At 34.6% G+C, this 19,661-nt stretch overlaps 1 protein-coding gene across 1 annotated transcript in view; it reads left to right on the top strand.

Moving 5' to 3' along the window:
- LOC128182966 (E3 ubiquitin-protein ligase rnf213-alpha-like) overlaps positions 1–19,661 on the top strand; it is an 80,155-nt gene that overhangs the window by 32,232 nt on the left and 28,262 nt on the right. The window contains exons 21-57 of the mRNA XM_052851746.1: positions 85–302; positions 420–572; positions 953–1,114; positions 1,591–2,239; positions 2,425–2,596; positions 2,811–2,947; positions 3,127–3,201; positions 3,325–3,431; positions 3,696–3,837; positions 3,997–4,195; positions 4,491–4,734; positions 5,400–5,546; positions 6,349–6,451; positions 6,968–7,133; positions 9,249–9,417; positions 9,810–9,949; positions 10,108–10,305; positions 10,440–10,562; positions 10,789–10,909; positions 12,154–12,395; positions 12,632–12,714; positions 12,812–12,945; positions 13,262–13,354; positions 13,509–13,685; positions 13,962–14,122; positions 14,340–14,562; positions 14,742–14,912; positions 15,329–15,391; positions 15,530–15,639; positions 15,866–16,000; positions 16,298–16,466; positions 16,732–16,805; positions 17,327–17,459; positions 17,735–17,842; positions 18,284–18,369; positions 18,452–18,634; positions 19,235–19,361. Coding sequence (XP_052707706.1) covers positions 85–302; positions 420–572; positions 953–1,114; positions 1,591–2,239; positions 2,425–2,596; positions 2,811–2,947; positions 3,127–3,201; positions 3,325–3,431; positions 3,696–3,837; positions 3,997–4,195; positions 4,491–4,734; positions 5,400–5,546; positions 6,349–6,451; positions 6,968–7,133; positions 9,249–9,417; positions 9,810–9,949; positions 10,108–10,305; positions 10,440–10,562; positions 10,789–10,909; positions 12,154–12,395; positions 12,632–12,714; positions 12,812–12,945; positions 13,262–13,354; positions 13,509–13,685; positions 13,962–14,122; positions 14,340–14,562; positions 14,742–14,912; positions 15,329–15,391; positions 15,530–15,639; positions 15,866–16,000; positions 16,298–16,466; positions 16,732–16,805; positions 17,327–17,459; positions 17,735–17,842; positions 18,284–18,369; positions 18,452–18,634; positions 19,235–19,361 — 5,897 coding nt within the window. The remainder of the gene's footprint in view (positions 1–84; positions 303–419; positions 573–952; positions 1,115–1,590; positions 2,240–2,424; positions 2,597–2,810; positions 2,948–3,126; positions 3,202–3,324; positions 3,432–3,695; positions 3,838–3,996; positions 4,196–4,490; positions 4,735–5,399; positions 5,547–6,348; positions 6,452–6,967; positions 7,134–9,248; positions 9,418–9,809; positions 9,950–10,107; positions 10,306–10,439; positions 10,563–10,788; positions 10,910–12,153; positions 12,396–12,631; positions 12,715–12,811; positions 12,946–13,261; positions 13,355–13,508; positions 13,686–13,961; positions 14,123–14,339; positions 14,563–14,741; positions 14,913–15,328; positions 15,392–15,529; positions 15,640–15,865; positions 16,001–16,297; positions 16,467–16,731; positions 16,806–17,326; positions 17,460–17,734; positions 17,843–18,283; positions 18,370–18,451; positions 18,635–19,234; positions 19,362–19,661) is intronic.

Genomic DNA, 19,661 nt, shown 5'->3' with positions numbered 1-19,661 from the left:
GCTCCAATTTTTGTGTGTAATTTTTCAGAATATGAGATAAAATGATTTTATTTTGAAAGTATCTTTTTTTTTTAAATTAAAAAGGTTTGAAGGAGTTGAAGGTTTTTGTTGACCTGGCCAGTATTTCAGCGGGAGAAGGTGACTTGGAGGTTGCGAGAGTGAAACTCCTTCACGCAGCGACCACTGGATATGCCCCATTGATTTTCAACCTTGATGATCAGTGCGATTACATCAGATTTTTGGACAAGTGCAAACTTGTTTGGAAGGAGCTGAAAACTGACCCGCAGTTACCATTAAAACTGGTAATCTTTAGTTTAATTACTCTAATCTGTATGCCAATTTGCAGTGGAAAACTTCAGATGTCTTCATTAATAGTACTACATGTATATATAAAAATATATATTCTTAATCTATTATAGAAAGACACCAAGAGACAGTTGGAATGGCTGAACAGTGTGAAATCTGCCCAGGGTTCTGTAGAAGTGACATCCATGAGACAAGCAGAAGCTATCAATTCCATAGGAATATATGTAGTGGGGAAGATAGATGCAAATGTTCAGAAGGAGAAACCGGTACTGTCACTGCACTCCCTTCAACTTGTAATAGGACTGCAAAACTGATCCATGATTTAAGAACGTCAAATAATTGTCATGAAATTTTATACTAGTCTATTCTCTTTTATTTTGTTGTCTTAGTCAGGTAAATGACCAATGACCTACTTTTGAACTTTGACACAACTATGTTATTATTTTTTTTTTTTTTACGAAATCCTGTATGGGAGATTGACTTGAAAAATTCAGTGATCCACCTCCCAGTTTTGTTGAAAGATATCATTGTAAAGTTTGAAACAATCTTCAGTTTTAAAATCTTTTTCAATACTCCTGGGCATCTAGCAGACAAACTTGTTACATATATTTAGTATTTTGACATGTCTTGAATATTTTGTTCGTAGACAATAGACGACGTCCTGCAGTTGCACGTTCAGAAGGATGAGAAAGGATCCCGACTCCCAAAAAGATACCAATACAAAGAGCTGCAGGAACTACAGAGCAAGCTCATGCTGGTGGCCGGCAAGGCAGAGATGGGCAAGGATGATGTAGAACGATTCACCATTGTAAGAAAATGGTCTTAACCTAATGTACACTTTCATTTTATTTAATAAGAGTTTGTTTCTATGTAAACTAAAGAATGGATCAAAAGGTTGAAGAATGACATATATATCTGTGTCCTTATGAAAATACAACTTTTGGTGTGTAATTGCATTAAATTTTAGCCTTAAAAAACCCAACTACAGCTGTAGTAGAGTTTTAATTTTGTTGTTGGAAGATTAAAAAAACATGATCATCATGAAAACATGTTGAAATGTAAAATTTGAAATAAAAGTGATTCATGAAAATTCCATTTGTCTTTTGAATATCATGCTTTGCTTGCCTGTTAGGCCTAAAAATATATATTTAAAGGTATAGAAATGATTAATCAGATAATATTCAAATGATTTTTATTGTGCCAATTTTCCATTATGAATTTTTAAGTAAATTTAGCAAGGTGAAGATGATCTGTATGATATATCTTAGAACTTTATCATTTTAGGTATTGGATGCAGTAATAAGACTGTGCAATGTCTATATAAAACTTGTGTCATCTGGATGTGTGTTGTTCACAAACTGGCAAGCTAAATTTCTGTGTGATCCTGCAAGGAAAGCTTGTGCAGTTGTCAGATTTGGCAGTGGGGAGGGATGCACCCAATTGAAAGGTCGTAGAAATGAGGAAGAAGATATTACTACCATTATTCCTAGACTGGCAAAGTTTATGGAAGTGTGTCTGGAAGAATGGCTGAAATACATTGACCACAAAAGGGATGAGTATCAACATCTGAACTTCTTTACTATTGACCAAATGGTCATTCTACAAAAAGAACTTGTTTTGATGGGAGGAGAAGTTGAACCTTCAGATTACATTTATCCATTGTTGTCCATTGTGAAACATGACTGCACCAAAATGGATTTGATTGGTGCTTTGAAAAAGGCCAAAGGTGATGTATCTCAAAAAGAGGCGGAGCAGGAAGTTGAAATGGAAGACAATGAAGAGGAAGAAGAGGATGTCGACCCTAGTGAAGAAGGCAATGTCAAGGCCAAAGCTATTGCAAAGTTCATTGCAGAAATAGTGAATTCTGGATATACAGAAATATTAGCTAAACAGGCTTTGAAAACAGGCATTGATCCAGCAGAAATTGATGAAGGTAGATTAGCTATTTGTGTCTTGTACTAAATGCTTTTCTGTTCTGTTCATGTATTAACTTGGTTCTCCAATGTTCAGTAAATTTAAAGTTTGAAACGGCATTTCCTAGCTTGGTTAAAATCATGAAAATTCGATAATCTTTGTGTGAAAAACTACCTTAACTAGTGGATTGATTTTGATCGACAGGAGTCGTGTGGTGCATGGAGCATGAGGACATGCGAGTGGTTGATATGGAGACAGAGGTCAGCGAGGACCAGGTGGAGGTCAAGGTTGAGGATTTTGAGGGCTGGACAAAACCTGGAATGTCCATCTCCACCATCACACAGAACATCCTGTCTGGACTACACTATGACAAAGAGTAAGTTGTATAGAGTGATAGACAGATCAAAAACTTATCAAATGAATGAGTCTTTTAAGAGTCATAGTTTACTCATGAACATGCATTGTTCAATTGTTTTTCTGTTGAACTTGAATTTCTCAGATTACCTGCTCTTGATTTGATATGAAAGCACTAAGGTTTTATTAAAGAAGGTTTTTTTAAGGAATATGATTTTGATACAATATAATTGCAGAACTGCTGAAGAGGACACTCTGATTCCGGATTTGGAACAGCTGTGGGAGGAGTTTTTGTCCTCCATCTCCTCCAGTGTGTCAGATTATCTCAGTGTGGAACATCTCGGGATCATTCTGAGGAGACTCGCTGAGACTGGTCAGTAAGATTAAACGAGGAAGCTTCAATTGATTTGCCAATTTTTTTAAAATTCAAGTGGTCAAATGAGCTTAAATTTTAATATTAGACATGTTACCCTTGCAAAACCTGAGGTCTAAGAGTTCTCTTAAAAATGCAAGAGATCATTCAGTTTGGTATGTTTATTTTTTTTTCTTCAGAAACATTTACAGTGAACAGACCATTAATACCTGGGTTTGAGAGAGGTACTCCAAATCTACTGCTCTGTCCTCAAGGTATAAATAAAAATATTTTGATATCTATTCACCATTATATTACACATTTTACTTTACTCATGAGAATTCTTTAAATTTTACTTTTATACTGTACTTGTCTTATTGAATAATTTGGTTTTACAGATGAGATTCTGAACACTGTACTCACAATATACAGCCATGATCCGGATCAGCCGCTTCCTCAGTCGGATGAGATCCTCATGTGTACTCCACATACCACCCTGGATGAGGTTTAGCAAATATTTGTTAATATTATGATATTTAGTAATTTCTTACTCAGTCACTAGATATATGAAATGGAAAGACATTTTTCAACCAAATACCTATGCTATGACTTAGACAAACTTCAAAGAAAGATACAAGCAAAGATTTTATTTTGTGTGAAAAAAATAAAACACAATGCTCATAACTGTATAATTATTTTAAAAATGCCATTGGGTGTTTGACTTTAATATCCATGCACAATGTGGTAAGCTGCTGCTTTGTCACTGTAGGTGGAGATATTCTGGAGGAGGGCGGTGTTTGACACCACTGACAGAATCCACTGTCTTGTCAGTGGAGATTTGCTGGACTATGATGTCAGTGACAGGGGCGAGAGGAGACTAGACTACCACATGCAGAGGGCAACAGAGAAAGGTTAGCTAGATAACCTTCATGCCATATAAAAATAAACAAGCCTTAGGAAAATTCAACAGGGTTTTAAACAATTTTCAGAATGGTTCAAATTATTTGTAATAATGTACATTTTAGTCAAATTTACCACTTATACCGGTATTCTCTTGATTAATTCTGTAGATATCCCCTACAAGCTAGTGGTGGTTTGTAGCACAGAGAGGGAGAACCACTCTAGAATCGTGGCAGCCCTTGACAAATACAGACGCCCACCCCTACCACTTCTCTCTCATGAAAAGACGGCGGAATACATCAAAGAAAAGCTGACCTTTAACCTCAAGAAACCTCGTGTAAAGCCATCAGCTGAGGCCGACAACGAGAAGTGAGTCCTATTAACAGTTACTGGTACTGTAGTGATAAAGTGTATAACTTACAATAGTTTGATCAGTGTGTGGTTTAAAGCTTTGAACTGATGTTTTTTTTTTAAACTTAAGTTAGATATTTAAGTGAAAAAAAGTTAAACAGCTTATACATGGAGATATCTTTAGTTTGATTTCTTTCTTTCTATAGTTTCTGTTACCAAATTTTATCATGAATTAAATGATAAGATTCTGAAAGTCGTTTGACAGTTTCAGCATCATAAACAAGATTATAGTACAAAACTTTGTACACTCTAGTTGCACAGTTCGAGTGGTAAAGTCCTGGCGAGCTGGAGTTGGTAAAACCCTTCACAAGAAAAGGTTGGCTGAAAAACTCCATAGTCTCCATTCTGGTGTTGTCAGAACTAATAAAGCAGTGGTGTCCATTCCACTCCATGAGAGGGAGATCAACATTGACAGCATTATGACAGTCCTTCTACAAAACACACTGCATCCAGGGAAAGTAGAACCCAGATTGTTCCACATTGATTTGTCTCATGAGGTAAGGTTTTTTTGTTAAAAAAAACAACAAGGAACATTCTTGTACATATATTGCTCATGACCCCATCCTGATTTTGAAGATGAACTCATATTCTAACCCTAAATAAAGGGTCTAGAGAAAGAACTTCTCTTCTGCAAAAGAAATACTAGCCTATGGTTTGAACACCTAACTTAAATTGGTTTTCACTTTAAAAACTTGACATATTTTAAATAGATAGCATATGATATAGGTTAAAGACAGCCGTTGTACTCTTTGATTCCTAATGCATTTTCATACCTGGTACTTGTTTTCTGACATTATATAGAGAGCTGATACTGGTATAATATTATTTTATCATAATGAGATCAAACAAAAAATACATTTGCTTGTCTACTCAGTGATGATTGGGGCCTTGCAGGTCCTTACTTTATTTTGCTTAATACTGTGGTTTCATTAATTTTCGTGGGTATCAATTTTCGTGGATTGTCTGAAAACCACAGTTTCAAGGATACGTAATTTCGTGGCCAATGATCCTATCAATACAAAATGTTAGTTGAAATTAAACTTCCATGAACATTTAATTTCGTGGATCAACTTAACAAAATCCACGAAAATTGGTATTCAACGAATATTGATGAAACCACAGTACTTGTGATTAAGATTTTTGTTCTATACATGCTGTATAGGTCCAGGAGGGTGTGGATTACCTGCTGTTCCAGTTACTGATTCTGGGCTGTCTCACCAACAGCACCGGTCATGTGTGGAGAAAGCTGCCCTATGACCTCTACATAGTGGAGACCATGCCCCTCCTGGCCAGGGACTTCCAGGATCAGGTCTGAGAGAGAGTGTTTGTTTTAACTGTGTGTGAAATTCAAATTAAATTAGGTTTGATAGCTCTTAAGGTTAGCTTAGACTTAAGGTTACCCGTAAGCAGGCCTAGATTTGAATCTTGGTCTGTTATGTTTTTTCAAACTCTTTACTATACAAACACATGACCAAAGCAGAATAGATAATGAGTGTGTCAAACACAATTACATCTTGTTAAAGGAGCACAAAATTTGGGGAAAAAATCTTCATGGCATCATTTCAAAATTCAGGAAAAATTGTATTTCCCATGAATTTGCAATGGGTTTCCATTTTGGACATATACATGTAGGTGGTAGTTGAAAGTATGTATATTTTATGTATAATTTGTACAAATTAAATTATTCCATGTTTGCTATACTAAATTGTAGTTCTTTCATGGTTAATTTGCTTATTGTGAATATGATTAGCTTATATTGAAACAAATTGTCAGCCCAAAGAAAAATACAACATATCTGCACAGAGTAGACTGTGTTAAATTATGTACAAAATGAAATGAATACCTTAGAACTATAAGCTTATCAATTTTAATGAAAATATGGATATTTCAATATTTATTAAATTGACTGTGGTGAATGAAAATTAAGTGAATTAAATCTGAACACTGTAGATAAAAAGCATGGAGGCAGATACTTCAGTCAATCCATTATGATTTGATAGTTATATACATGCAAATGAAGACAACAAAAAATGAATCTTAACCTAAGCATAGTTAAAAGCACCAAGGATTATACAGTTTTGCTATTTTATTTTCAAATTTCAAACTTATAGAGAGGCTATATAAAGTGCATGCACAGATGCCTGGACCTTCTACCAGACGTGACCTGTCGCTCTCCATTAGAAAGTGTCAAAAAATACCAGGGGAACGCTCCAGGTATAGGTTTCCTTGAAAAGAATGTGAAAAAGCTTATATGCTCACTATAAAAACTAAAATGAAAACTATTACATTCAGAATGTTCATATTCGTATTCCTCTGAATGTTAATATCATTTATCAAGGGTCAAGGTCGCAGACAGATGTTGTTTCTGGCAAGTCACAAAGAAATCATACAAATTACCGAAGCTCATTAAACTTCGTATCTGATATGCGTTCTTGCCAATAAACCTTAGACTTCCATCAAGGGTCCCACATTCTTGATCAGAATTAAAAGAAAAAATATTCACCAAGTTTGAAATTTGTATCTTAATGGTTAACTTCAATGACACTTGGAACAGAAAAACAAGTGGTATTTTGCAATTTAAAACTTCATATGTTAACAATTGTCCAAATGTGCTGCATAGATACCTTGGAATAGATTATTGTAAGGTAGTCATCATAGTAAACCATATGGTAAATATGTATGAACCTCTATTTTGACTGGTAATAAACACAGCTTGTTTCTCTGTGGCAGACATTGGTGAGAGTGACCTGTTGTTTGATGTTGCGGAGTTTAGGAGCTCCATGTTCCAGAGGCCGTTCCAATACCTGTACAGAATGGACATGAACCGTGGCCTGGGGGACGTAAACATGGGGAGGACAGAGGGAAACCCCACCACCTGTCTACAGACACTGCTCAAGTAATGATAAATGCTACAGACTCTAAAGTCAGATAATCATAAATACATACAAACACTGTTCAAGTAATGATAAATGCTACAGACTCTAAAGTCAGATAATCATAAATACATACAGACACTGTTCAAGTAATGATAAATACATACAGACACTGTTCAAGTAATTATTAATGTCTACAGACACTAGTCAAGTAATGATAAAATACATACAGACACTATTAAAGTAATCATAAATACATACAGACACTGCTCAAGTAATTATTAATGTCTACAAACACTAGTCAATTAATGATAAATACATACAGACTGTAGTCAAGTAATCATAAATGTCTACAGACACTGCTCAAGTTATGATAATTATATTCCGAACCTAGTCAAAAAATCATAAATACATTCAGACACTGTTGAAGTAATCATGATTATATACAGACACTGCTCAACTACATGTAATTATCAATGTCAGACACTAGACAAGTAGTTATTATCTGTCTTAAGACTCTGCTTAAGTAATTATAAATGTCTTTAGACCCTACTCAAGTAATCGTAAATGTCTACAGACACTGTTCATGTAGTTATACCTGTCTACAGACACTGCTCAGATAATTATAAATGTCTATAGACACTGCTGAAGGAATTATACCTGTCTACAGACACTGCTCAGATAATTATAAATGTCTATAGACACTGCTGAAGGAATTATACCTGTCTACAGACACTGCTCAGATAATTATAAATGTGTATAGACTCTGCTGAAGGAATTATACCTGTCTACAGACCCTGCTCAGATAATTATAAATGTCTATAGACACTGCTGAAGGAATTATACCTGTCTACAGACACTGCTCAGATAATTATAAATGTGTATAGACTCTGCTGAAGGAATTATACCTGTCTACAGACCCTGCTCAGATAATTATAAATGTCTATAGACACTGCTGAAGGAATTATACCTGTCTACAGACACTGCTCAGATAATTATAAATGTGTATAGACTCTGCTGAAGGAATTATACCTGTCTACAGACCCTGCTCAGATAATTATAAATGTCTATAGACACTGCTGAAGGAATTATACCTGTCTACAGACACTGCTCAAATAATTATAAATGTCTATAGACTCTGCTGAAGGAATTATACCTGTCTACAGACCCTGCTCAGATAATTATAAATGTCTATAGACACTGCTGAAGGAATTATACCTGTCTACAGACCCTGCTCAGATAATTATCAATGTCTATAGACACTGCTGAAGGAATTATACCTGTCTACAGACACTGCTCAGATAATTATAAATGTCTATAGACACTGCTGAAGGAGTTATACCTACATGTATTTACAGACATTGCTCATTGACAAGTAATCATAAATATATCCAGACAGGCTAAAGTAAATATACGTGTCTTCAAACACTGATTAAGTAATTATATGTCTACAGACAAAGCTTAAGTAATCATACAAAACACATACACTGCTTATTAAGTAATCATTTTTGTCTACAGATCCTGAACAGATAAGTAATTTTAAATGTCAACAGACATTGCTCAAGTAATCTATATGTCAACAGATATGTAATTACGACTTAAAACATTTATAAGTAATAATTTGATAGTGAATGTTGATTGACATTTCCAATGTTCCAATCAATAAAATGTCTTCAGACACTACTCAAGTAATAATAGACATATACACAGACTATAAATGTTTAGACAAACTGTTCATTGACAAGTATTTATACATGTCTACAGACACTGCTCAAGTTATTATGCATGTACATGTTCAAAAACATTGCTCAAGTGATTTTAAAATTTGTCTACACAAACTGCTCAATTTTACACATCTACAGACACTGCTCTTACTAGTAATGCATAACCATCTACAAATACTGATATTAAAATAATCATGAATATCTACAGACACTTTTGAAATGGTCATTAGGATTTGAATTGTATTAATGAAGAGTCTTTATAGGCTTATGAATGTCATCTATCTAAAAGGGGTAACTGGGCAAAACTATATACAAGGTGAAATGGTGGAAAAGTCTTAAATCGATTGATAATATGATAAAAGTTTTCCTTTCAGACACTGAGGAGTTCCTGACCCATTTTCTTTTAATTTTCAGGCATTGTGGAATTCCTGACCCATCCTGGGCAGAACTGCGTCATTTTGTCTGGTTCTTAAACACTCAGCTGGTGGACTTTGAGAGTTCGGATTATCTCTCCCACGCAGCTGCAGAAGATCTTCCAGGATTTTCTCAGTTTGTTCTGAGATTCCTCATCCAGATGTCTCGAGTATTCAACCTTAATTGTTTTGTGATAAGATTTGACTAAGTCTTATGTTTAAATTGACTTTTATGGTTTAAAATGTTTAGAAGTAAAATATTCTTTCTTTAAATTAACAAGAAGTAATTATCATTTAATGTGAAATTCATGGTTTTAACAGTAGGTCATTTTAAACAAATATTTAATGATATCATAATTTTTCCTGTAAAAAATCATTGAAAAAAAATCTTAAAGTTTAGATTAAACATTTTAAGTAATTATAAAGTGTGGAAAATGAAGAAAGTTTTAGGAAGGTTGCAACATTTTCAAATTAAATTGGCTAATATTTGGATAAAACAAATGCACCTCAATCACAGAACTTTGTTTGGAATTGTGTTTATCAACAACTTTTGATTTTGTAGGACTTTGCCACTCGATCCCTGAATATGAGTGAGGAGTCACCAATACAGATGTTGAAGAGGATAGACTCTGCGGATGAAGAGGAGGAGAAAGATGAGGCAGATCTACGACAGTTTCAGCTCAGGAGGACTTGGGAAAGCAGGTATCAAAAAATTTATTCAGAGATCAATGAGCTTTTCAGTTGGTACATGCATTATTGAAAGCTGATATTTTCAGCAAAGATTCCTAGACTAGCGGGTATGCAATCTATTTTTAAAAAATGTCTCAACTTTTGACCAGCATGTAGAAATTTTTTTACAGCCCCCATCCCTACCTATTCTTCAACATGGACCGCATTACCATGACATTCCTTGGCTTCAACATTGAGCGACAGACCGGTAACCTTGTGGATGCCCAGACTGGGGCTGTGCTGGAAGCAGGGATCATGCAGAGAAATTTACAGGACGCGCTCAAGAGGAACAGAGTCCCCATCAATGAAAACTTTGACAGTCTACCAAGGTTACACATAACTATGGGGTCTAAAATAGTTTTGATCTTGCCAGCATCAGTTCATAATTATTTCTGTTGTAATATGCATATACATAGTTACATTTATATAGAGCTGGTGATAAATGGCTTCTGTTTTGTTTCAGAGAAGAAAAGTTGAGCAAGCTGTGCAGTGTGATGGGGGTAGATGTTCCTTATGACCCTGACCCGACCTATGAACTTACAACAGATAATGTGAAGAAAATTCTGGCTATCTACATGCGCTTTAGGTACCCGAACATCTTGCTGTATAGTTTAAAGAATACAGTTTACATTTTTTGAATATTTTTTTTCTAGTATGCTTATAATTTGGAAAAATGTAATTCTTTTTTTAAATAAAAGAGGTTTCTGATGACAAGTCGAAGAAAAACACGTAAAAATTTAACAAAAATTCTTATTTTCACTACCCTGAAAATCTACTCTGTACTTGTATATTAAGTTTTTACCCTGTTTTAGATGTGACATCCCGGTGATCATCATGGGAGAGACAGGGTGTGGAAAGACCCGGCTTGTTAAGTTTATGTGTCAGCTACAGTGTCCTATTGGTGTGGAAGTACAGAACATGGTTCTGATGAAGGTAGACACATGTATTTGATTCAGAACTCTATATACTGTCTGTTGTGTTAAAACATTTGCAGTTCTGTTTATTTAATTTTAATTCAGCTCCAACGTTTGCTGAAAAACATTTTTTTAAGGCGTCGAGCTAATGCTTGGCAGCCTTTTAGCGATCGTCTGGATTGGCATTCGTCCAAAAATTCATGCTCTGCACCGCCTTTTAAATACGCATAAGAAATACGTTCCTTTAAGTATTAAACATATTACAAGATTTTTATTCCATTTATTCAACTGAATTGTGCACAAAAAACCAACTTTGCCTCCCTGGATATTGACAACTCATTGCATAAGTATAAATTTGCTTAATCAAGAAATGGCGGATGAATACAATAAGGTGTAAACATTTAGTACTAAATATTAATTGAGTTTATCGCTTACATTTATTTGGAGACCGTGCCCAATAGAAATAAAATTTGATATGTAAATTTATTTTTTATCGGGCACGTTCTCCAAAATAAATGTAAGCGATAAACGTATCTAGTGATTTTGTTACAATAAGAAAACACGATAATACAGTTGGTTTGGTTGAGCATTTTAGATAGCACGTGTTGTGGATTTGTTTGTAAACAATCATACTATAGGTAATCTTGTTTCAAATGGGAATTGATATAAATAAAAGTATGTTTTATTATTATAATTAGGGACACACTGTTAATGTATTCAAATTATGAACCTGTGAAAAATGTTCTCAGACTGTTTGAAGCAGAAAGAAAATTTTTTTTTTTTAACTTTGAAATTTCTTCGATTTTTGTAACCATGATTAGTTATTGTATTATAAACGCATCACTACCTATTTTATAAGGAAATAAAATGATTTTTGTTTTTAAAGCAGCACAAAACCTAATTCATTTACTTTTTTATTCTAGTATTATTTGATATACGACTATTATATTTAGTAGAGAACTGGAGAAATTCAAATTATTGATATCGATATCATTCTATATAAAGGAAAATGTCAGCTCGACGCCTTTGTGGCGGTTCAGGCCTTTGATTTTAAATCATTGGATAGCACTGTAATTTAAAACATTTAAGATATTTAAAAATTTTGGTGTTGTTTTTTTATTGAAACATTAATGAATCATAATTGTGATACTCTTTTACATTCTTCCATGTAGAAAATAATTTAATTTGTTAGTTAAAAAGAAAAACAGCCATTTCTTTTATCCTATCAAGAACTCTTGCATGTAACGTATCTTTTGAATATAGGTCCATGGAGGCACTCGTAGAAGTGACATCATCAGAAAAGTGGAGGAAGCGGAGAGGATAGCCCAGGAGAACACGGCTAATTATGGACAGAAACTGTACACAGTGTTGTTCTTTGATGAGGCCAACACCACGGAGGCCATCGGTCTGATTAAGGAAATCATGTGTGACCACGCTATGGAGGGGGAACCATTGAAACTGTGTCAGTCCCTCAAAATCGTGGCCGCCTGTAACCCTTACAGAAAGTATGTTTACAAATCTTTGTTATGAATTAGCTTTGATACAAGTTTTAGTAGATCTTTTACTTTTTATGCTCTAACTTGCAAAATATCTCTTCAACATAACCTCTTTCTTAATAATCTTTCTGTCTATCTTATTTTTTTGCATGGTATCTAATATGTAAAAGTATTAAATACATGATCAAAATTTACATTAATTTTAAATGCAATTATAAAGACAAAAAACTGTGTTCTAATTACAGACACTCAGAAGACTTAATCAAGCGTTTGGAACAGGCAGGATTGGGTTACCATGTGGATGCAGAAAAAACAACAGACAGAATGGGTAAGTGTTATCAAACAAACAAGTAAACATAGTTAAGTACTTTCATATTGTTTACTCTCAGTGATAAGTAAATTAACTGTTTCTATCTGTGTGACAGGCCGGGTCCCCATGAGGAGACTGGTGTACAGAGTGCAGCCTCTCCCCCAGAGCATGCTACCCCTGGTCTGGGACTTTGGTCAGCTGGACACCAAAGTGGAGGAGATGTACATCAAACAGATGGTCCTCAGATATGTAAGGGTGTTGCTTATTGTATTACCCTTTAGTTAATAACACTATTTTAAGGTAGTTGATACCATTCTTTTCAAGAACTTTGCAGCTTTATGATTTGTTTGAATCCTACACCCTTCCTCAGAAATGAATTGTTTGGATTGCATTTATAGGATCTTCATTAGTTTTCTTGCTTTCATACTCTATGTCCAATAAAAAACTTATGGTATGTTAGATATTAAAAGACTAAGTTTTGGTTTAGACTGTCTGCTGTTCAGCTGGTTCTGATCATTAGTTTATGTTTTTCATTGAATGATGGTCGTGCTGTTTCTGATTTCAGATAAGAGGAGGAAAGCTACCCAATGAGGCTAATTTAGACACATCTGTTAGCCATATTCTAACGTCTGCTCAAGAATTCATGAGAAATCAAGAGGTAAGGACAAATTAACTGAAACAGAAAAAGGAAGAATCGGAGTACTATGATAGCTATCTAAACTGCATCTTGAAATTCAATATTTATTTTACAGCATCATTAAATACGATGTTATAGTTTTGAGCTAGTTTTGAGCACCTGGTTTTGTTTACAGGATGAGTGTAGTTTTGTGAGTCTGAGAGATGTGGAGCGAGTTCTGGAGGTGATGAGCTGGTTCTACAGACAGACTCAAGGAGACACCACTCTGTTTAACTTAATGGAAAAGAAGGATGAGACGGAGTCTGATGAAGAGGAGGAAGAAGAGATGGAAATGGAAGCTCAGATTCACCAGGTGAGTGACAAACTTCGACTCAATGAGAGCTAGGGTGGTGTTATCTGATCAGCACCAAAAATGTAGTCTTAACTTATTTACTATATCTTTACCTTAATATATGATCTTGTTAATAGCCATAGTATTACCTGGTACGTGTGTTTTATGATTATTTGCAATATTGACTTGTCTTTAATATTATGGGTAAGTGGTTAAATTCTAACAATTCATAATTGAGCTTTTGCAAAACTACATTTATTACACAGTATATCTCTATGTTGACCTTGTTGTTTACAGCAAGTGAATGATGTGACTAAATCCCTTGTCCTTGCTCTGGGTGTCTGCTATCAGGCTTGTTTGAAAAACAGGGAGGAGTTCCGGGAGAAAATTGTAAGAGAATTCCGACCCCCTTGTGTGCTTCCCAAAGGTCCTGATCAGATGGCAGATATCATAACAAGGTTTTTACCATCACATTTCCTTCATTACATTTTACTTCTTTTCTGTCCATTTTTCAGTGCACATATTATAAGCAATGAGTGTTAAATCAGGACCATCTATCAATCACATTTCAAGTTGGTTTACACTTATATATTTGATGATATCCTGATGAAAAATTGCTTCGTAAAGATAATCTAGTGATTTTACAGTACCAATAAATTTGATGTTCTTTTGCAGATGCCAGAATATTTTCTTGGAGATCGACAACTTGGGAGCAAACATAGCTAAGAACCAGGCCCTGAGAGAGAACGTTTTCATGATGGTGGTCTGTATAGAACTCAGGATCCCCCTCTTCCTGGTGGGAAAACCCGGAAGTTCCAAGTCCCTGGCCAAGACCATTGTGGCTGATGCCATGCAGGGAAATGCCGCTCATACAGAGGTCTACAGGAATTATAAACAGGTGAAGACTTGTAGTACATTGTTGTAAATTGGCAGTGCTTTATATCATTTAGCATCAAATAAAGTCATATGGCACCAGTTTTGCAATAACCAGGAAGTTGTGCAGAATGAGTGCATGATATAAGTCTATAAGGCATTGTTGATTCTGTTATACATGTAATTTTTTGTGTTCCCTTGTAGGTACAAATGGTGTCCTTTCAGTGCAGTCCCCTGTCGGTACCAGAGGGAATTGTGGGAACTTTCCGCCAGTGTGCCATGTACCAGAAGGACAAGGACCTCAACAGATTCGTGTCTGTGGTGGTGCTGGATGAAGTGGGACTGGCCGAGGATTCTCCCAGAATGCCCCTCAAGGTCAGAAACAAGCAGGAACCTTTTGTCTGAACAGCTTATTTTTAAATTGGGTCTATAAATGCAAAGCACATAATTGATAAACAATTCTACTTTATTCAAGGTCATTCATAAAAAAATGAGATCAGTTTGATTTGTTGTTCCTTTTGAGATATACTAGTAGTTATGTAGTACGTGAATATCAGATATGCAATTTGTTGATAAGATGTGAGATATCATGACCTTGACATCTCTCCAGATGTACCCAATATAATTTAAACAAGGTCATGGTAACCTACAAATCTTCTTAAAATAGAGGGGTTTAAAATGTGATAAAAACTAAGTTTGTATTTATTTAGTACATGTAATATGTTATTTTGTTATTTATTTTACTTGGATATCTTATGATCTATTCATTGATCAATTCTTTATTTGCTTAGACGTTACATCCGCTGTTAGAAGATGGTTGCCAAGGAGATGAAACACCAGAAGAGCACAAAAAGGTATGGTCTACGTGTATTTGTAAGCACTGTTAATTGCTACATTATAAACGGAGCTAACATAATTATATCTAATATAATTATATATCACTATGAACTTTGTTTGTGTGATTATTTCCTTGTATTTATTTTGGTGTATAGGTTGCATTTATTGGGATTTCTAACTGGGCTTTGGATCCAGCCAAAATGAACCGAGGAATTCTGGTGCAGAGAGAAGTGCCCGACTTGGATGAATTGATCGAAAGTGCAGAGTAATATACCTTTCTGAAATAAACGAAAAATATAATATTTTTTTTACATATGCATAGATATAGTAGATACAGACATTTCATGCATTGCCAAAGATTATTATCATGATGTTACAATGTTTTAAACGTCAAAAGTTTTTATCTCTTGCTTTAATTCTGACCATTGAGACACTCAATTTCTGTGAAGTAATTCATCAGCAAACAATTTTAATGTGATTGGACATTGCAGGGGTATCTGCTCTGGAGACGGTCACATAAAGAAGATGATTAAGCCACTGATTAAACCACTGGCCGACTCCTACCTTGCAGTTTTCAAAATGGTCATCACACGTAGGGAGTTCTATGGATTAAGAGATTTCTACAGGTAAAATCTTGATCATATTTCATATTATTTTTTGGAGATGGAATATGTGATATTTAGAATTAATTATTCAAGTTCCTTATACATTTCTTTGAGAAGTAAACATTTGCATGGCATAGAAAATCAACAAAATGCAATAAACTAATTCAAGATTACAGGAAAAGTTTGCTTTGTAAAATCAATTGCTAGAAGCATTCCCTTTCTAGTTAGGGAAGTTCATTGAAAAACAAACTGTACTCTGTGAGAAAGGCTTTCACTGTTCAATGAGATGCATACTTCTAAGAAACTGTTTCTTTACAGTCTTATTAAGATGGTGTACAGCTTTGCTAAGAGAAACAGAAAGAAACCAACATGGCTGATGCTCCAGCACTGCATCAAAAGAAACTTTGGAGGATTTGAGCACTCTGGAGGAGAAGACCCTTTGGATGTGTTCTCTAAGAATCTAAAAACTGTTGAAAAAATATCAAAAGTGATTACAATGTGTTCTTTTTTCTATATCAAATGAAACTGATCAAATAATCAAAAAAGTGTACCTTGCAAAAAAACCCATGTTTTTATAAAGGTTACCAGCTCTACTGAGTAGGGTTCTATCTGATATCCGAGTTCTACATCACATTGAAGAGAAGAGCACAAATCTCATTACTAGGGGAAGGCTTGACTTTAAATAATTGTATAGCTCCAATTTGATACATAGAAGGTTGCACTTGTTCATGATTGAACATCTTAAATTTCAGTCAAACGCGGATGATCCTGACATTAGTCCAGCTGGTCTGATTGAAGCATGTCTGAAGGGAGATGGAGTGGACAGGTGATTACAGTTAAAATACTAACATGTAGTACTGTATTACTTCTAGCCAAAACTAATTCAGGCAGGTAGATGATGAATTGTTTGATATTTATCATCACTCAGTGCCTTTAAGCTTCTATTTAGTTCATAAAACACCAAAATGAGTTTGTTTAAAACAAAAGAAAGAGAGTTTGATACATTTTTCATGTTACACAAGACAATAGTAACAATGTAAGAATGGGTTATGACATTAAACAAATCGATGGGACGACTGGTTAGCATATGATTGTCAACCACAAATTCTTAAATTCCATCCATTAATCAGTAGTAAGAATAGATTTAAAGGATTTAAGATATACTGAGTGTCTGAAGATCAAATTAAGATCAAAGCTTGAAAAGTTCAGCTAGAATATTTGATTTTGTATGAAAAATGTGTACACTACTATTATAATGAAATAACAGGCTGCATCTGCAATGTGTACTCGCATGATTAAACATTAGACAAATTTTAGATAAAAATAACTCTATAATCTTTTTCTCAGTGACACGAGGTACCTGCTGCTTCTGACGGAGAATTACGGAGCCCTGACAGTGTTACAGCAGAAGATCTTGACAATGAAGAATGCCATCACCATATTTGGAAGCAGTTTCCCTAGCGACCAGGAATACACACAGGTTATGGCTTGTCCTCTGAAATTTGTCATTGTGAAGTTTTTACTTTAATATGACATATAAAATAAATAAAGATTTTATGTAAAATAGTATTATTTATCCAGGGTGAATCAAGTTTCAGTCTAAAATTTGAAAAATCCAACCTACTAAAGTGTAAGATATGTGAATGTAGTAGTCTGAATTTAAAAGTCTTGATGATAATTTCATTAATTCAAAAATAAGATTTAAAAAAAGTTCTGTGTCCATGTTGAAACTGACTAGGAAATATTTTGCAACAGGTGTGTAGAAACATCAACCGTATCAAGGTGTGTATGGAGACGGGGAACACGGTGGTCCTACTGAACTTGGAGAATCTGTACGAGAGTCTGTATGACGCACTCAATCAGGTAAATACAGGCTACTGTTTATAACCTTGCTTAGCAAGGGTGTTGCTAACAATATACATGCAACTATTCTGATGATATTTCAATCCCATTGAGACTGTGAATTGTTTTACAGATAAGGAATAAACATCCCAGTTAAATAGATTTATTGTAGAAGTAAATCTTTGTGTTACTGTCATATGCAGCCAATTGGGACTGTTTCAGTACTAATAATTAATGCTTGATATCTTTAGTTATGTCTAATTAATATTTCTACATCTACAATTATGTGTGTAATGTAGGTTATTACATCATTCTTGCTTCCTTTTCTTGCACTGTGCATTGATAATCAAAATTTGACATTTTTAGACACAATACTTGATGGAAATTTATATGATAAAATATCATGGAAAATACCAAATATCACACAAGGTCACTAATAACAACTATATACTCCTTTTTCAGTATTATGTGTACTTTGGAGGTGAGAGATATGTTGACCTGGGATTGGGAACTCACCGAGTCAAATGTAGAGTTCACAAGAAATTCAGGTACATTGCAGTTTTTCTCGTGTTTGAAGTTTCTACTGGATAGGAATAACCAATTGAACTGATTTTTGTTCTCCCTCACTAGGCTGATAGTTGTTGCTGAGAAGGAGATAGTCTACAGCAAGTTCCCCATCCCTCTGATCAACAGACTAGAGAAACACTTCCTCAATATTTCCACCATGTTGTCTAAAGTCCAGGTCCGTCTAGCTCAGAAGCTAGAGAAATGGGCTGAACAGTTCATCAAGTCATCAACTCCCACATACAAAAGGTTTTTTTTTTTTTAAAATCTTTCAATCATGCTCAATTATTGCTTTAAAAAACGGAATAATATATTTGTGGTTGTACTCTATATGTGAAACTTTTAATAAAACTCTTTGTGAATTTCAGCCCATTTGTCTGAAGTTATGTCGGTCAGACACTTTCCTTATTTTTTAATCCCTAGAACTAAACATCAAATTTCAACTAAACTTGACACAATTTATCCTTTGTTGAAAGCAAATTTTAATTGTTCCAAAAAAGATTCACTTTCTATTATAACAGAGAAAATATAAAGAACCTTCCTGAAAATATTGTGTCTTTAAAAGAACATTCTTTTAAAGAACCAATGCAACAGAAATGCCAATAATTATTTAAAAATGTAGTTTCTATGTATGTGTAGATTCTAACTTGTTCAAAACCATGACATCCCACGAATATTAGGTTCTCAGGAAGGATGTTAATTTCAACATAGAAATATAAATAGAAAACTCTGAGAAAAGTTTCTTCTGAAATTTATTTATGATACAAAGTGACTTGTACTGTTAATCTGGTGAGCAATGTTGCCCATGGGCCTCATATTTAGTTTACTACAAAGATTTTCTTTAAACAGGATAAAGACTTCAGAAGACAAGTTGGGAGATGTGTTCATGGGGTACCATGCTGACACCTGTGCTTCAATCATATTGTTGGTCAGCCAGAAATTTACAGATGTTGATCTAGAGGACATGGAGACAGAGGTAAAGGAAAAGGTCAAAGACAGTAATGTTGTCAGAAAGTGTCTTGATTGGACATGCATTTAAAGGGGCATGGTCACGGTTTTAGTCAAAAATTATTTTTTCGATTTTGATGTTTACAATGCTTCAGTAAGGCATTTTTAATAGGCAACCAAAATTTGAGTGTCATTTGTTGAGTCATAAGCGAGTTATAGAGCTTACAATTCTTCGCAATGTAAACAAAGCGTTTGTTTACATTTTGAATGTTGAAGTGAAAATTCCAGTTTTAGACTTAAAATGAATGTGTTCATCGTTAGGAACTGT

Source organism: Crassostrea angulata, chromosome 5 (assembly GCF_025612915.1).
Source record: "Crassostrea angulata isolate pt1a10 chromosome 5, ASM2561291v2, whole genome shotgun sequence".
Lineage (NCBI taxonomy): Eukaryota > Metazoa > Mollusca > Bivalvia > Ostreida > Ostreidae > Magallana > Magallana angulata.
This window is presented reverse-complemented; position numbering and strand designations above follow the sequence as displayed.